The 15,282-nt window shown below is 44.4% G+C and overlaps 1 protein-coding gene across 1 annotated transcript in view; it reads right to left on the bottom strand.

Annotated features, from left to right (window-relative positions):
• The window catches only part of LOC134392109 (cytochrome P450 20A1), a 35,689-nt gene extending 20,604 nt beyond the window's left edge, over positions 1–15,085 (bottom strand). Inside the window, exons 1-4 of the mRNA XM_063116149.1 lie at positions 14,996–15,085; positions 12,594–12,643; positions 11,194–11,360; positions 1,769–1,914 (exon numbers count right to left, since the gene is read on the bottom strand). Coding sequence (XP_062972219.1) covers positions 1,769–1,914; positions 11,194–11,360; positions 12,594–12,643; positions 14,996–15,067 — 435 coding nt within the window. The 5' untranslated portion in view covers positions 15,068–15,085. The remainder of the gene's footprint in view (positions 1–1,768; positions 1,915–11,193; positions 11,361–12,593; positions 12,644–14,995) is intronic.
• Between the last annotated feature and the right edge of the window lie 197 nt (positions 15,086–15,282).

The raw sequence follows: 15,282 nt of genomic DNA on the forward strand, positions 1-15,282 counted from the left end.
AACGGGTTGTGATGTCCTAGGGCAGGAGTTGCAGTGTGGTAGTGTTAGAGGCAACTGTGTCTAATAGATCTTGCACAGTTATTGGTACAAAACCTAAAACACAGAGTACTAAACCTGATATTACCTATAATCTTATATAACAATATGGCAGTGTAAGGCTTACTATTCCAGAACAACAAGACCGACGTTGCTCATTTTTGTTTTAAACTGAAGCTTGAGCAATGCAGACGTGCAGAAAATTTTGAAAGTTTGAAAAAGTTCAAAGCTTGAGCTTTAATAGCAGTTAATTTCCTCCATGCCAAGCAGGCAGGGCAACCCCTCCGCCAGCGGGATGATGGATAACCCTGCTCAACCAATCAGTGCGATGCAAAGGCGGGCTGTCGCTGCCAGTGGGGAGGGGGAAGGGGATGGAGACAGCCAACCAGGGCACGGGAGGGAGGAGCCAGGCCACATGCAAATTTTGGAGGAGGGATTCACTATGCACAAGCACGTTTGCATGATTCGTGAGCCTCTTTGTGGTGAGAGGAATGAGGGGCAAAAAAAAACCATGAAAGGAGCTGGACTACTAGTGTCAATGGCGACATGAACTTTACACTAGTTATTTAAGGTTCTGACATAATGGGCAAAAAGAACAGGTAGTGATGCTGGTCCGTTAGAAAACAAAAAACAAGATCCATAGCAGGCTTTAGTAGGACCAAATACAATGTCCTAAAGTAGTGCGCCAGCATTCAGGTTTTCCAGAATGTAAGACGCTACCTCAACCTGGGACAGATTATTGATGGATCTAGCCCAGTATTGTCTGGCAAAGGTCTTTCCCAGCCCTGCTGCATGAGAAGCTATAGTCACATCCAATACATGAGTGATTTTTTTTGAATAATATTAAGGAGAAATGTGCTAGGCCATATTTATCATGTATAATACTGTATTTTTAATGTTTTTAATCTTTGCAAACTGACCAGAGAGCTTTGGCTTTTGGGTGGTATAGAAATGTGAGAAATGAAATGAAGCCATTGGGTGTGGGGCAAGGTGGAGCCAATTTCTACACATTGCCATTAGAGAACATTAACGATATATATGTATATTAAGAACATGGCATCCAGCATGATCATAAGTCAGACCTCATTATGTCATGTCCAGCCCTGCTCCCCCTGGATTGTAAGATGTTTCAGGTGATCAATCAGAATCAGAGTCTGAAGTAGAGGAGTCAGCGCCAGAAACAGGCCAGCCTGTACCAGTGGGGGAGAAAGCTCTCATGGGCTCTTCACCAGCTGGGACTGAACCCTCTCCAGAGCTTATCTCCTCAAGGGCAGTCAGTGGGAATCCAACATTCTTCCAAGGGGGAAAGCATGGGGGTGGGTTAGCCGATCCTAGAGTACGCCGCAGACTAAAATGGGCGGAGCTAAAGGAAGGCAAGAGAAAGTCAGCCCGGCTCGCATCTTGTCAGAAGCTGCCTCAGAATTAGTCTCTCTGAATTTAACGCTTCTTGGGGAAAGGGTTTCCATTCTTCTTGAAAGGACAATTGTCTCGCCTAGTTTGCATAGTTTTGCCTAGGGGAAAGTTCCTAGAGATTAGACTCTCTTCAGGTGGGAAGAGACGTTTATTGCTTGAATAAAGCTTTCCAGATTACTTAGCAGGTCTCGTTATTGTCTTCCAAGAAGGCAGAAGTTTTGAGAAATACAATACATTATACCAACCATCTCCCCCTTTACATATGCTCAAGAAAAAACACCCCCACAATCTTACGGAAGAGCAAGACAAAGCCATTCACCTTCTGGATGACAGGGAAGTTACTCTGCAGAGACTTGGTTACGCCATTTTCATACAGCTTTTTCCTCAGGCAGCTCTCGCCCACATCTCCACCTAGGCCAGACTGGTACCGCAACAAGGACTTCAGCATCGTTTCAAAGGGGTCGGCTGAAAGAGAGAGAGAGAGGGAGGGGATCTGAAACCCAACTCAAAGCCCTGCAATGCTCAAGAGTTACAATGCTTCATGATCTGTCAAAATATTTAACAGGTGCCAGTTACTGGGAAGGAGACCAAGTAATTCTTCACTTGTGTGTGTGTGCATGGAAACTTTACATCTAGAAACCCTGAATTTTGCAAGAGGCATAAAATTACACAATAATAATAATAATAATAATAATACCACCTGCCTCTCTGTCTGGATCGAGGCAGGGTACAACACAAATGCAAACACCATAAAATACATATAATTGATTAAAACATTTAAAACTAATACATTATTAAAAGCAGCACATCATTGAAAGGCATCTCAAAATTCCACTGGGTAGGCCTGCCGGAAGAGATCAGTCTTTATGGCTTTCTTAGATTCCAGAAGACTGTTAAGTTGACAAATCTCTCCAGGCAGGCCATTCCACAAACTGGGAGCAGCAGAAGAAAAGGTCCTCTGGGTAATAGTTGTCAGCTTTGTTTTTGATGACTGGAGTAAATTCTTTCCAGAGGGAAGAATGTGTGCGGGGCGGATTGTACGGGAGAAGGTGATCCCGCAGGTAGCCTGGACCCAAACCATGTAGGGCTTTAAAGGTGATACTTCGCCCAGAACCTAATTGGCAGCCAGTGAAGAGATTTAAAAACAGTTATATGTCTGGGATAACCAGAAGGCTCAAGTGAACATTTGGGCAATGGCCTCACATGTTTACAGTCCCTATGTTGCACATTTTCTCCACAGAAGAAAGGAAGTCCACTGGTATAAATAGGTGCTGACTAAAACACCAAGCAACACTTCCCAGGGATAGGCAACCTGGTGCCCTATAGATATTTTGGACTACAATGCCCATTAGTCCCAGCCAGCATGATGGATGGTAAAGGATTATGGGGTTTATAGTCCAAAATATCCAGAAGGCACTGGGTTGCATACTCTAGGAATGACCAGCTGCTTCTATGTGAATGGACTTACAATATGATTCTAGACCTGCCCTACTCTATTTAATTGTTGTGACCTAATCCAGTCCCTTGCTTTGATAGTATGGCAGACATCTACTAGGCCAGAGATGGGCAGAAAATAGGTCCTTTAGATGTTTTGGACTTAAACTCCCAGAAGCCCCTGCCAGCAAGGCCAATGGTCAGGAATGTTGGGAGTTGAAGTCCAGAACATCTGGAGATCTACTTTCTGCCCACCTCTGTACTAGGTCGCCCAGATGGTTCTCCCTGAAGTTCATTTTTCATCCACGTCGGGCAAATGGGAAGCCCAACAAGCAGCTTTCACCAGTTATTATGAGGGCTGCAGTAGTAGCCACTTATTATGCCGGTCACTTCGCTGGCTGGCAATACGCTCTGCCTAGTTCTGTCAGATGATTGTACGCCAAGCCATCTGCTGTGCAATTCAATTAGCAAACTTGCAGCTGCCTTCTAAATGCAGCAATATCACTCTCGCAGAAAACACTGCTGCACATCCCTAACCTCAGGGGAACCTTCTCTTTCTCTTGGGATGCATTCCCTTGAGGGTAATTTGCCCGGGGGTGGGGGAGAGGGCACAGCAGCAGTGGGCAAAGTTGGAGCCAAAAGTGAGTGGTGTGTGCTCTTTCCACAGATGTAGTGGTAAACTCATGACTGTCCCCAACGCAAGTATTGAAATTGATATATTCACATTTATCTAGTTGCATTTTTTTTCTTTTGCTCTTTTTTTAGTGTGTGTGTGTTGTTTTGTTTTGTACTGTTGACATTTTCACAATTAAAAATAATTTTAAAATGATAATCGCCATAGCCACCTCCCCACAAGGAGAGGCCAAAATGCAGGCAGCTGTGTTGATCCATATCAACAAACCAGTTCTAGTGGTTTTCATCTCCACCAGGACCAGGTCTTTGCTAAAGTTATTGGGTCTAAATGGCCCATTCAAGACCAGGCCACCCCGAAACACTTGGCATTACAACAAGTTGCTAGGAAAACTCATTCCCCCACCTATAGTAAGGACCGCAGCTAAGCTCAGAGGGAAAAGGGAAGTCTTTTTTTTTTTTAAGATTTTTTATTTTCTACAATAAACATACACCATTACAATTAAAACAAAAACAACATACTACATAACTGTTGAATAACATCGATATCATATCTATATAATATAATCAAACTTAACATATAAGTGCACCCCCCACCTCGGGATCTCATTCTTGATTCCAAAATCTCATACTTTCTTCTGCTGGTGGTTTCCCACTTCCCTTTGAAAACACAAATATTAGGAACTGTTTCCAAATTCCTTCAAAATCATTTGTTTTAGCTATACCTCTTCTCCATTTAATATTACAAGTCAATTTATCATTAATAGCTATATCCCATACTTCTTTGTACCATTCTTCAATACAATATTCCCCTTGAATCTTCCAGTTCCTAGCTACAATCAATCTTGCTGCAGTCAGCAGATTCGATATCAATTCCTTAATTTCTTTTTTACATTTTAAATCTTCAAATAGTGACAGTAATGCAACTTTTGGTGTTCGTTCTATCTTCATTCCCACAATTTCTTCAATCTCCAAAAACACCATCTTCCACAATCTTTGTACATATTTGCATTCCCACCACATATGTAAATACGTTCCTTTTTCCCCACAACCTCTCCAACAATTTGCTGAATGCTGATTATTTATCTTATTCAATCTAACCGGGGTTAGGTACCACCTCCATATAATTTTAAAGTAATTCTCTTTTATTCTTACTGACATGTTTCTCAACACTCTTTGTTTCCATAGTCCCTCCCAGCTCTGTTGTCCTATTTGTACATTCAAGTCTGTCTCCCAGACCATTTTACCTGAACTATCCCTCCACCCTTTCTCCAACAGTATTCTATAAATTTCACTCATTAATCCTTTTGACACTGTTCTTTTTCCCTTATCATTTTCTTTCTTAACTATTAATTCCTCAAACTTCGTCAATTCTCTACAATCTCCATTTTCTCTTACCCACTTTTTGGTCCACTGTTCTAATTGCCAATAATTTAACCAAGTTAATTTTATATCTTTTAAAACCTCTTCCATATCCTCTCTTGTATTCATTTCTCTTAACCATTCCCTTAGTTTCATTTTATTTTTTTCTATTAAAACTTTACTTAATCCACTCTTTAATTCCTCCGGGAAATTCTTTAACATTATTACCGGTGATAAAGGTGAGTTGCTCGGGAGCAACTCCCCTGGGAAAAGGGAAGTCTGAGGGGGGTGGCAGATGATGTCAGTGTTCCTGCTAATCAAAGAGTGCCAGTGCTGCATCACCATGAGCCCTCGCTCCACAACACCGCAGTCTCCCTCTTTCTCTCTCTCTGTGTAGCTCTATCTTTGTTTCCCTTTGCTGCTAAATCTCCATGGTACACATGAAACTAAGGCGGCAAGTCCCCCACAACTGCCTTACCACAGAACCAGATTTTCCCAGCATACAGGGCCCCTCCACACACAACAACCGTTGTGGAAAACACCTCAGCAAACATGGAAGGAGCGAATGTTACAGGCCCGTACACACGCATCTTTCAATCATGGCCCCATCGGGGTTTCCAAGAGGCTTGTACACAATTTTATTTTAATTTTTATTATTTAAAGCATTTTTTTATAGCGCCACCTCACCATTTCTGGTATCGTGGCGCTTTACAATCACATATAAAACAATTCTATGAAAAACCCTCAACCCACATTAAGACAATTCCATTAAAAACCCTCATCCTCAATCCATTAAAAATGCTCGTGACGTATGCGTATTATCCACACCATACGTATTCGCCAGAAATGTCAGCATTTCCCATAGCCATTATATGTAATACGTGTCAAGCAGCCCTTAACAAGCTTAAAACCATTCCTATTTGAAGTGAGGCCAAAATTATACGTTAGCAACTTAAAGCACAACAGCAACAAACCCGGAGTAGACAGGACACCGGCAGTCTGAAGAGGAATGTGGCGTGTCATGAGCTACTATTCCTGTGCCTTCAAATATCCTTCGCCATTATTACTCCTAACTATGGTTTCTATAGCCCTGCACAACATATAATACTCACCTCATTTACTTTCCCTCTAACAACTCTGTGAGGAAACAGTGACAGGACCACGTCCACCTCGTGGGCCTCCTGGCTGAGCAGGGATTGAGATACAAGCCATCCAGACCACACATTGTACCAGAGGACAATTTCATTCCTATTCCTAGTACCAAAAATGACACATAACCTCTGTTAAGTCTGCAGTCCTATACCCCAGCGATGTTGAAGCTCTTACAGACCGAGGGCCAGATTCCGATTTCAGAGAGGCATTTGGGGGCTTCATTCCCCGGAGGGGGGGGGGGAGCGCAGAAGCAAAAAGGAGCAAGCCCAAAATACCAGCCATACTGACTCTTAAAGCTCTTATTACCAGTAACTAAGCCTTAGAGGAGTCATTTCAACCTTTTCGAATGAGGGAAAGAACAGTGCAAAAGCTGGGAAATCACCAAAAAGGGGTAATCTTTGTGGTGTAGTGGCTAAGGTGTTGGACTGGGAGTCGGGAGATCTGGCTTCTAGTCCTCACTCGGCCATGGAAACCCACTGGGTGACTTTGGGCCAGTCACACTCAGCCCAACCTACCTCACAGGGAAGTTGTTGTGAGGATAACATGGAGAGGAGGAGGATTATGTACACCGCCTTGGGTTCCTTGGAGGAAAAAAGGCGGGATATAAATGTAATAAATAAATAAAAATAAATAAATCTGGGGAGACAGGGGCTGGGGACAGATTAAGACCCCAGGAAAGCTTGATTTGGCTTATGGTTCAACATCCTTCCTATACACACTTATCTTGGAGTAAGCCTCCCCTTGAATTTGATGGCGCTTACCTCTGAGTAGACATGTATAGGGTTACACCGTAAACCTATATTCTGCCGTCTTGTTTGCTGGTTGTGTAGCTGCTCTGGTGTCACAGAAATGTGTGACTTACGCAGAGAAGTAAAAATGCATTACCCAGTAAAAGCTGATGCCAATATACAGCCTACTTTCCCCCCATCATAACTGAACCTTCATGGTTCAAAAGGCAATTGTGAAATAAACAAAGGGGCTTGGCAAGGAATTGGCAGTGCAAGGCAAACAAGCCCACGGGCAATAGAAACCTAAACACACACACACACACACACAAAATAATAATGCAGATTTCCTATACAGACGCGGCCTCTGGAGCCTGAAATCAGTTTTAAACTATTCCAATGACTGGGTCGCTGTCATTTCCACAGCCTAAGACACTTCCATCTCTATCCAATTCTTTGCTTTACTTGAAGCCCAATTTACAAGCAGTTGAGTTGAAATTGATGTTTTTCAGCTGGGCTCGATAGTGCAGGAAAGAACAAAAAATAAATGCGGAGTAAAGAAAGCTTGCAGACAATGCACAAATCAAAACCGCTACCCACAGAAGTACATTTAATTACTACAAGCTTGGTGGGGTTTTTTTAAAAACACACACCACATAGCGCACGTACACCTCCAGGTCTTGCCTACTCTAAAAAGGGGGAAATAACGTGAATGTTGCTTTTTCTAAGAGATGGAAAAGGGCAAATCTTTGGAACAAAGGAAAGACATGGATTTTAGCTTCCAGCAAGAGATGAAGTAAGAGGAAGGCTAAGCTTGAATTTTCTCATGCTATTCTTCCCATCCAGGGTCGGCGTCAAGGACAGGCATAGTTGGGCACGAGCCAAACCTGTCGAGAACAACCCTGGATTTGCTTCTCCACCACTGCAACCTGTTTGTTCACCTGCTCTGGCCCAGGCAGCACTGATGGGGAGGAGGAGGAGCAAATGCCACTGCCTCCTTGCTGACTGGCTCTCTACTTGTCAAGCAAGCAGGTCAGAGCAACAATGGGTTAGAGGGTGGGAAGCCATAAGATCTGACAACCATGGTGGTGAGAAGACTGACGCACCAAGGGAGTGAGACACCACTGGAAGTGTTTTGCTAGAGAGCCCTCAGATACCTGGAGCTGGCACTGCTCCTGCTGGTTAGTCAGACAACACAAGGAGCCTCATCGCCCCAAACATCCCTATTCACACAGTCACTATCCCTACAACCCTTAGTTTAACTCTTGGTGATCAACTACAAATCTTTGTAATTGATCACCATTAGTTAAATCAACAAAATAGCGTACTGTGAGTTGTATGTCCGCTGTGTGTTGCCCGCCAGAAAACACGATAAGCAATGCAACGGACGACTGCCTAATTAATCAACCGCTGCTTATCGTGTCGTCTGAACCCAGCCATACAGTGCCTTGCAGAAGTATTCACCCCCTTTGACGTTTCCATATTTGGTTGTGTTACAACCTGGAATTAAAAGGCCGTCCACCTAAACTCAGTGACCAGATAAGGAGAGCATTAGTCAAAGAAGCAACCAAGAGGCCAATGGTAATTCTGAAGGAGCTGGAGAGATCCATAGCTGAGATGGCAGAAACCGTCCATGGGACAACTATCACCCGGACGCTGCACAAAGCTGGGCTTTATGGAAGACTGGTGGGAAGAAAGCCATTACTGGAAAGAAAAAAAACACGTATAATCCCACAGAAAACATGTGGAAAAGCTAGATGGCTTTCTATCTCCCTTTCCACATGGCCTTTTTGATGCTGGCCCCTGAATTATGGAATGCTCTCCCCAGCAAGGTCTGGCTGGTGCCAAGTTGTCGTTTTTTCAGCTCCAAGTTCTTCTTTTCCCAGGTAACTGATGGAGTGTAAATGTCCTGCTTAAAAGTATTGGTTGATATAGAGCTATATCAGCTATAGAGCTGATATCGAGTTTGCTGGTTGCAGCGCGATTGATGGTAGCTAGGAACTGGAAGATTCAAGGGGAATATTCTATTGAAGAATGGTACAAAGAAGTATGGGATATAGCCATTAATGATAAATTGACATGTAATAATAAGTGGAGAAAAGGCGTAACTAAAATAAATGAGTTTGAAGGAATCTGGAAACAGTTCCTAATATTTGTGTTTACTAAGGGAAGTGGGAAACCGCCAGCAGAGGAAACGATTAGATTTTGGACTCAGGAATGATCCCGAGGTGGGGGGTGCACTTTTATGTTAAGAATGATTATGTTGTAGTATGATAATGTATAGGTAATAGTTATTCAACATATATGTACTCAACATTTATTCAATATGTATGTAGCAGTTGTTTAATGTTTTTCTTTTGTTATTATTATTACTATTGTAATGTTTTATGTATGTTTATATAGTGTAGAAAACAAATAAAAACTATAAAAAAAAAGTATTGGTTGAATTTTTTTATGGTTGTCACTGATGTGTTAGCTGTTTCATGGGTTGGCTGAATTTAGTGGATAATTGTTTTAGCTGTTTTAAACTTTGTATGTTTCAATTTTGTTCTAAGTTGCCTTGAGTGTCTTTTGAAAAAGAGGTTTAAGAAAATAATAATAATAACAACAATAACAGCAGCAATAATGCTGATACCCATCAGTCTAGAAATTGTTGTCAAGTATTACCAGAGACCTACTTGATAACGTATCCAAACTTATTGCAATAAAAACACCCGTCTCCAAACCACCTTTCCAATAAGCAGGTTTGCTCAGGGAATGTTATAACCTTTATTTGCACCTGGAAGGACAAGTGCAGGAGCGGACTTGTTAAATACCACACTCCCTTTAAGGGAAGAACCTTTTAAAAAGCATCACAAGACATTTACTGGGCTCTGCATGATTTTAGGTGCTTGAGGCACATAATCTGCAGTCTTGGGGCTGAAGGCATCTGCTAGGCTGCAAAGCAGCTACAACGTAGGTCCCTTTGCATCATCATCACCCAACCAAGCTTTAACGTGAAGCCAGTCTTGAGTTTGCGACTATCAGCCATCTTCAGGCAATGAATGACGGAGCCTTGAACCCTTTCCCATGGATAATCTTAGAGGGCTAGCCATTTGCAATCTGCTGCAGGCAGCAAAAAACAAGGCATCTTTTGGGTTTCCTCAAAAACAAAGACTTATTGTGGCTAGTGGATGATGTGCTTATGGGATTTTGTCAGAAGGAACTTCCTGCTGTAGAATTGTGATCCACAGAATAAAGTGCTTGCTCTCCCAGCTACATCTACACAATTGACACTATCAACATCAGGTATGCCACGACAGGCTTCCAATATGACATAACCTATAATGTGCCATCAATGCCTGATGCATATACAAAAGAATAAACATGACATTTAAAAAAGGCAACACTCAGAAAATAGTGGAGGAAGCTTTTCAGTCTCTGTAGACTTATGGATCAGGCCTTAAAGTTGCTATACTTCAACAAAAAGGCTTCAAAAGAAGATTGACATTCATTTGTGAATTTAACACTAACAGACTGGGGCTCAATAGAGACTGGGAGTGTCTAGTGCACTACAGAAAGTAACTGTCCCTCTTTAGGTGTTCATGTACAATAAAATCTGCTTTGGAGATCTGCTTTGGAGAGCCTGCCAATGAAATTGGTTAGCCTGGCAAGTACAAGAGACAGGGCCTTCTTGGTGGTGGATCACAGTTCAGGAACTCACTTCCTGTTGATTTAAACTTGGCCAATGGGTAGCCAAGTATGAGTCAATGAAACTTGACTTACCTCAGTAGAGGCCTCTAAGATGCCCTTAAAAACTTGTTCCTTCACTGCAGCCTTTCCCGAAGAGCAGGATTGGAGAACCTGTACCCCTTCAGCTGTTGAACTACAGCAACCATCATCCCTTACCATTGGCCAGACTGTCTGAGACTGATGGGAATTGGGAGTCTAACAACATCTGGATGGCTACAGGTTCCCCAGCCCTGCTTAAGAGCATAAATGGCTTGTGTGAGCCACAGCAATTTCCTTACAGTGACTGAATACCTCTTTGATCTGCCTAATTATCATTCTCCTTACATGTCTCTATGAAGGCTTTGTCCTAAACAGCAACTTATAAATACTTTGAATGAATGAATGAATGAATATCTACACGACTCTTCTTGGCTTACCAATTCAAGGTGAGTTAGGAATGGGTACACCTTCTCCAATTAAATGTTTCCTCTCGTTTTCACCTGTACTCTGCCTGGTAGAAGTCACATGGCTATCCCTTTGCATTTCTGGCCTAGTGGCTTCATTCGCAACAACATGCTTCCCTGCTCACTTTCTTCTGTCTGTAGGTGTAGACAATCTACATGCACCTGATGAAGCCCACAAAAGCTGATGCCACAATCAAGATGTTAATTGGTAAGGTTCCACCCAATGCATCTTTTCATAAATCTGGGGAAGGGTTAAGGGTACTCACAGGTCCTGTTGGGGTTGACGTGCTGCTTCAGGAGATCAATGGAGCCGAGGCTGATCACAAGGCGTCGTCCAAACCAGAAGGAGACTAGAGGGCCATATTTCTCATGGAGGGTCACCTGGAACTCATGCAAGCTGCCACTTGTGATGATGTCGGGGAGGTTCCCATCTCTGGAACGAAAGCAGAACGAATGAACACATTCCTCAAGGTCCCCTGCATGGTGCCTCCAGACATCAAAGTGCCTGTGGATACCTCTCTTGGAACCCTCCAAGCTCCATTTGATCTTTATTTTATTTTTTATGATTTTTTTAAAAAAAATTAAAAATAAACAACTTGGAGACTGGCGTATTGCAAAGCATCCTCCAGTGCCATCTTTATTTCTAAGAGTTCATGTGGGCCTCATGACACAAGAACCTAAGCAGAGCCTTGCTGGATCAGACCAAGGGTCCATCTAGTCCAGCACTCTGTTCACACAATGGTCACCCGGCTGTCGACCAAGAATCCATGAGCAGGACATAACTGCAACAGCATCCCCCCATCCATGTTCCCCAGCAACTGGTGTATATAGGCATGCTGCCTCTGCAACTGGAGATCGCACACAGCAATAAGGACTAGTAGCCATTAATAGTCTTCTCCTCCAGGAATTTATCTACCCTCTTTTAAAGCCCTCCAAAATGATAGCCACCACTACGTCTTGTGGGAGCGAATTGCATAGTTTACCCTATGTGCTGTGTGAAAAGCCCCAACGGTTTGCCTTCTGTGGAATTATTGCTGGAACAGAAAAATGTGGGTTCAAAGGCGTGTGTGTTTTTGTTTGTTCCAGAGCTCAGACCGCACCTCTGCTTTCTACTTAGACACTTGGGCACATTACTTTTCTCCTAGTCTCACTAGTAGACCTTTTGGGAAATGAATATTTTGTGACTAGTGATGCCCACCATGGCAGAGAGCGCCCACAGCATTCTCTCAGCATTCCAAATGCACCCACCTACCCAAAACAGCTGGGGAACCCTGGCATACCTCTTCGAATTTCAATGAGTGATAAAAAGATGGGGCAGCTCATCAGAACCCTCCACTCCCCAACTAGGCATTGCCTGTGCAGGCACACCTTTGCTGGGTCCGACAGGTTGCAGTTTATGGCAAACCTACGACGACTCAAAGCCCTTGCAGAATTGACCATGCTCCATCCATAGACCTACTCCTTTTACTGTCCCTAGCACGCAGGCTATTCATAACAGGAATATGAAGGGTGCCAAGCCATAGGGAATAGCAGAGAGAAAGCTGTGGGAGGGTTTTCTTTACCGTGAATGGGATGGCCTGGGAGGGAAGAGTTCTCGCACAACCTACGGACTAGCCCTCTAAATCCATATATGTAATAAATGCTGCATTAGAAAGAAACCACTTACTTTTCATCCGTTGGAGTCATCCCTGGGATACCCGAAGCCTGTCTGGAAGACTAAGGAAGAAAAGCAGCAGTCAGATTATAATCCATCCTTAATGCGATGAAGCTCCAGATGCATGTGATCTATCTCAGGTGCAGGACTGGAAGTTCTACTAATTTCCATAGGAACTACCATACAGCAATTGTGCACAATGACTGCAAGCGTTGTTGCTTTGAATCACAATCCTATGTACCTTTACTTGCAAAAAAAGTACCACAAGTTCTCCCCCTAAATTGTATAGTGATGGCAGGATCAGCCGGCACGCACCTTTTCCCGCTGCAACAGCCACTGGGATAATTAGCAGCGCAAAGACAGCAGCTGAGTTCGGACGACACACTAATCAACTGGCAGGGTAATAGGAACAGAATGGGAAACAACCGTTGATTAGCGTGTCGTCCGAACTCAGCCAGCATGGGAGCCACAGAGGGGGCTGGGTAAGTAATCCATGGTGTGCTGAGGTTGCCAGCTGTGTGATGGGCATGCACGTGTCATGGATTCCCTGCTCCATAGTTCCCGTACCCACCTCTCCCCATCTGAACAGGCCCAGTGACAGGCCCAAAATCACCCAGTGAGCTTCATGGCTGAGTGGAGACTAGAACCCCAGTCTCCCGAGCCCCAATCCAACACTCTTAACTACTCTACCAGAATAACTTCCCAAGGCAGAGACAAGGAGGATGCTCCTATTTTAAAGGTTTCCATAGTGTCTCAGAACTACCACAGAAAGACATAGCAAAAATTTCTTTTCAATCTATTTGTTTTTATTATGTTTTTAATTAAGATTCTGGTTTTTAATCTGATTTTATTGTTAGCTGCCTTGGTTTCCATTGTTTTTGGCAGGAAGGCAGGAGACAAATTAAATAAATAAATGGTAATTCAGACCCAGCCATGCAACAAGCAAACCTAGGGAGTAAGCCAATGGGCTTAATCGGATTTACTTCTGAGTAAATGTGCTTAAGGCCAGGCCCAAAGTGTTTTGCAGCCTGAGGCAAAGGACAAGATGGCGCCCATGCCCCCTTTCCGTATTCAGAAAGAAACGTTTAATTTTACACTGAGAACCCAGCAGAGTGTTCCATGGCAACTGAGGGTGGCAGGCTACTTTAGCCAGGTGCAGAGAGGCCATGTGACACACAGAAATCTATCCTCCAATGGGAGTGGCTGGGGGGCTCAAGAGGAATATCTGGGGGAGGAGGAGCTGCTACTGAGGCTCTCCAGCGTCTGCCGCCTAAGGTAGTTGCCTCACCTTGCCTAATGGTAGGGCCAGCCCTGCCCAGGTTTGGGTCATACAGTTTTGTAATTCTTGCCATGTGGAAGTAACTCCTTTTGAAAGCTGTGGGGCTCATTTCACGGAAACAGGGCATACACACGAACGGTTAGGAAGTTCTTCCTAACGTTTAGCTGTTGGACATGATTTTCCTACCTGTCCTCAGCAAAACCACTAAACTCATGAACGTAGGAGTAAGTTCCACGGAACTTAATTGGGCTGTCATCTGAGTAGACCAGGCGTAAGACTGCCCTGTTGAAAGTCCCATTGAACTCAATGGGGCTTAGTTCTGAGCAGACATGTACAGGATTACATTCTTAGGCGTCTTCATAGAAGCATAGAATAGCAGAGTTGGAAGGGGTCTACAAGGCCATTGAGTCCAACCCCCCTGCTCAATGCAGGAATCCACCCTAAAGCATCCCTGACAGATGGTTGGCCAGCTGCCTCTTGAAGGCCTCTAGTGTGGGAGAGCCCAAGACCTCCCTAGGTAACTGGTTCCATTGTTGTACTGCTCTAACAGTTTATTTATTTATTTATTACATTTCTATACCACCCTTTTAAGTATTTGAAGAGTGCTATCATGTCTCCCCTCAATCTTCTCTTCTCCAGGCTAAACATGCCCAGTTCTTTCAGTCTCTCTTCATAGGGCTTTGTTTCCAGACCCTTGATCATCCTGGTTGCCCTCCTCTGAACACGCTCCAGCTTGGGGCACTTTAAAGAGGAAGGCTGGGATCTTATATACACCTGTACATCCCACTGAACTGAATGGGCCTTCCTTCTGGACTGACGTGCATAGGGACTACGCCATTAAGGCGACAAGCCTTTGCACGCTTACCTGGGAGTAAGTCCTACTATACCCGGCGGGGCTTACTTCCGAGTAAACACCCACAGCCACCTCCTCCAACCTGGTGCCCTCTAGACGTGTGGGACTACAACACTCAGCATAGGGGATGCTGGGAGTTGTAGTCCAAGGCATTCGGAGGGCACCGGGTTGGGGCAGGGCTGCACGACCACAGAGTCAGCGTGGCGAAAGTCTGGTACGATTCTTTGCTTCTCCTCTTCGGGTGAACAGCTATGGGCAAACCCCCTCCGAGCCCCTATTTACCGGGTACAGGTAAAGCACGGCTCCCACCAGGATGAGCAGGAAAGTGGCTGCAAAGATGACAAAGTCCAGCATGGTGGTCGCGCCCCCCTGGCCACGTCCCCGCCGGCCCGCTGCTGCTGCTGCTGCTGCTGCTGCTGCCGCTGCCCCGCCTCGCCCGGGCTCTGGCTGGCAGGAGGCGGAGATTTGGAGCAGGGAGACCAGAGCAATCGAGCCGAGAGCGGTGCGAGTGGGAAGCAGCTCGGCTTCCGACTACTCCTCCGCTCCGGGCGGTGGAGCGGCCGAGCCTG

Source organism: Elgaria multicarinata, chromosome 2 (genome assembly GCF_023053635.1).
Source record: "Elgaria multicarinata webbii isolate HBS135686 ecotype San Diego chromosome 2, rElgMul1.1.pri, whole genome shotgun sequence".
Classification (NCBI taxonomy): domain Eukaryota; kingdom Metazoa; phylum Chordata; class Lepidosauria; order Squamata; family Anguidae; genus Elgaria; species Elgaria multicarinata.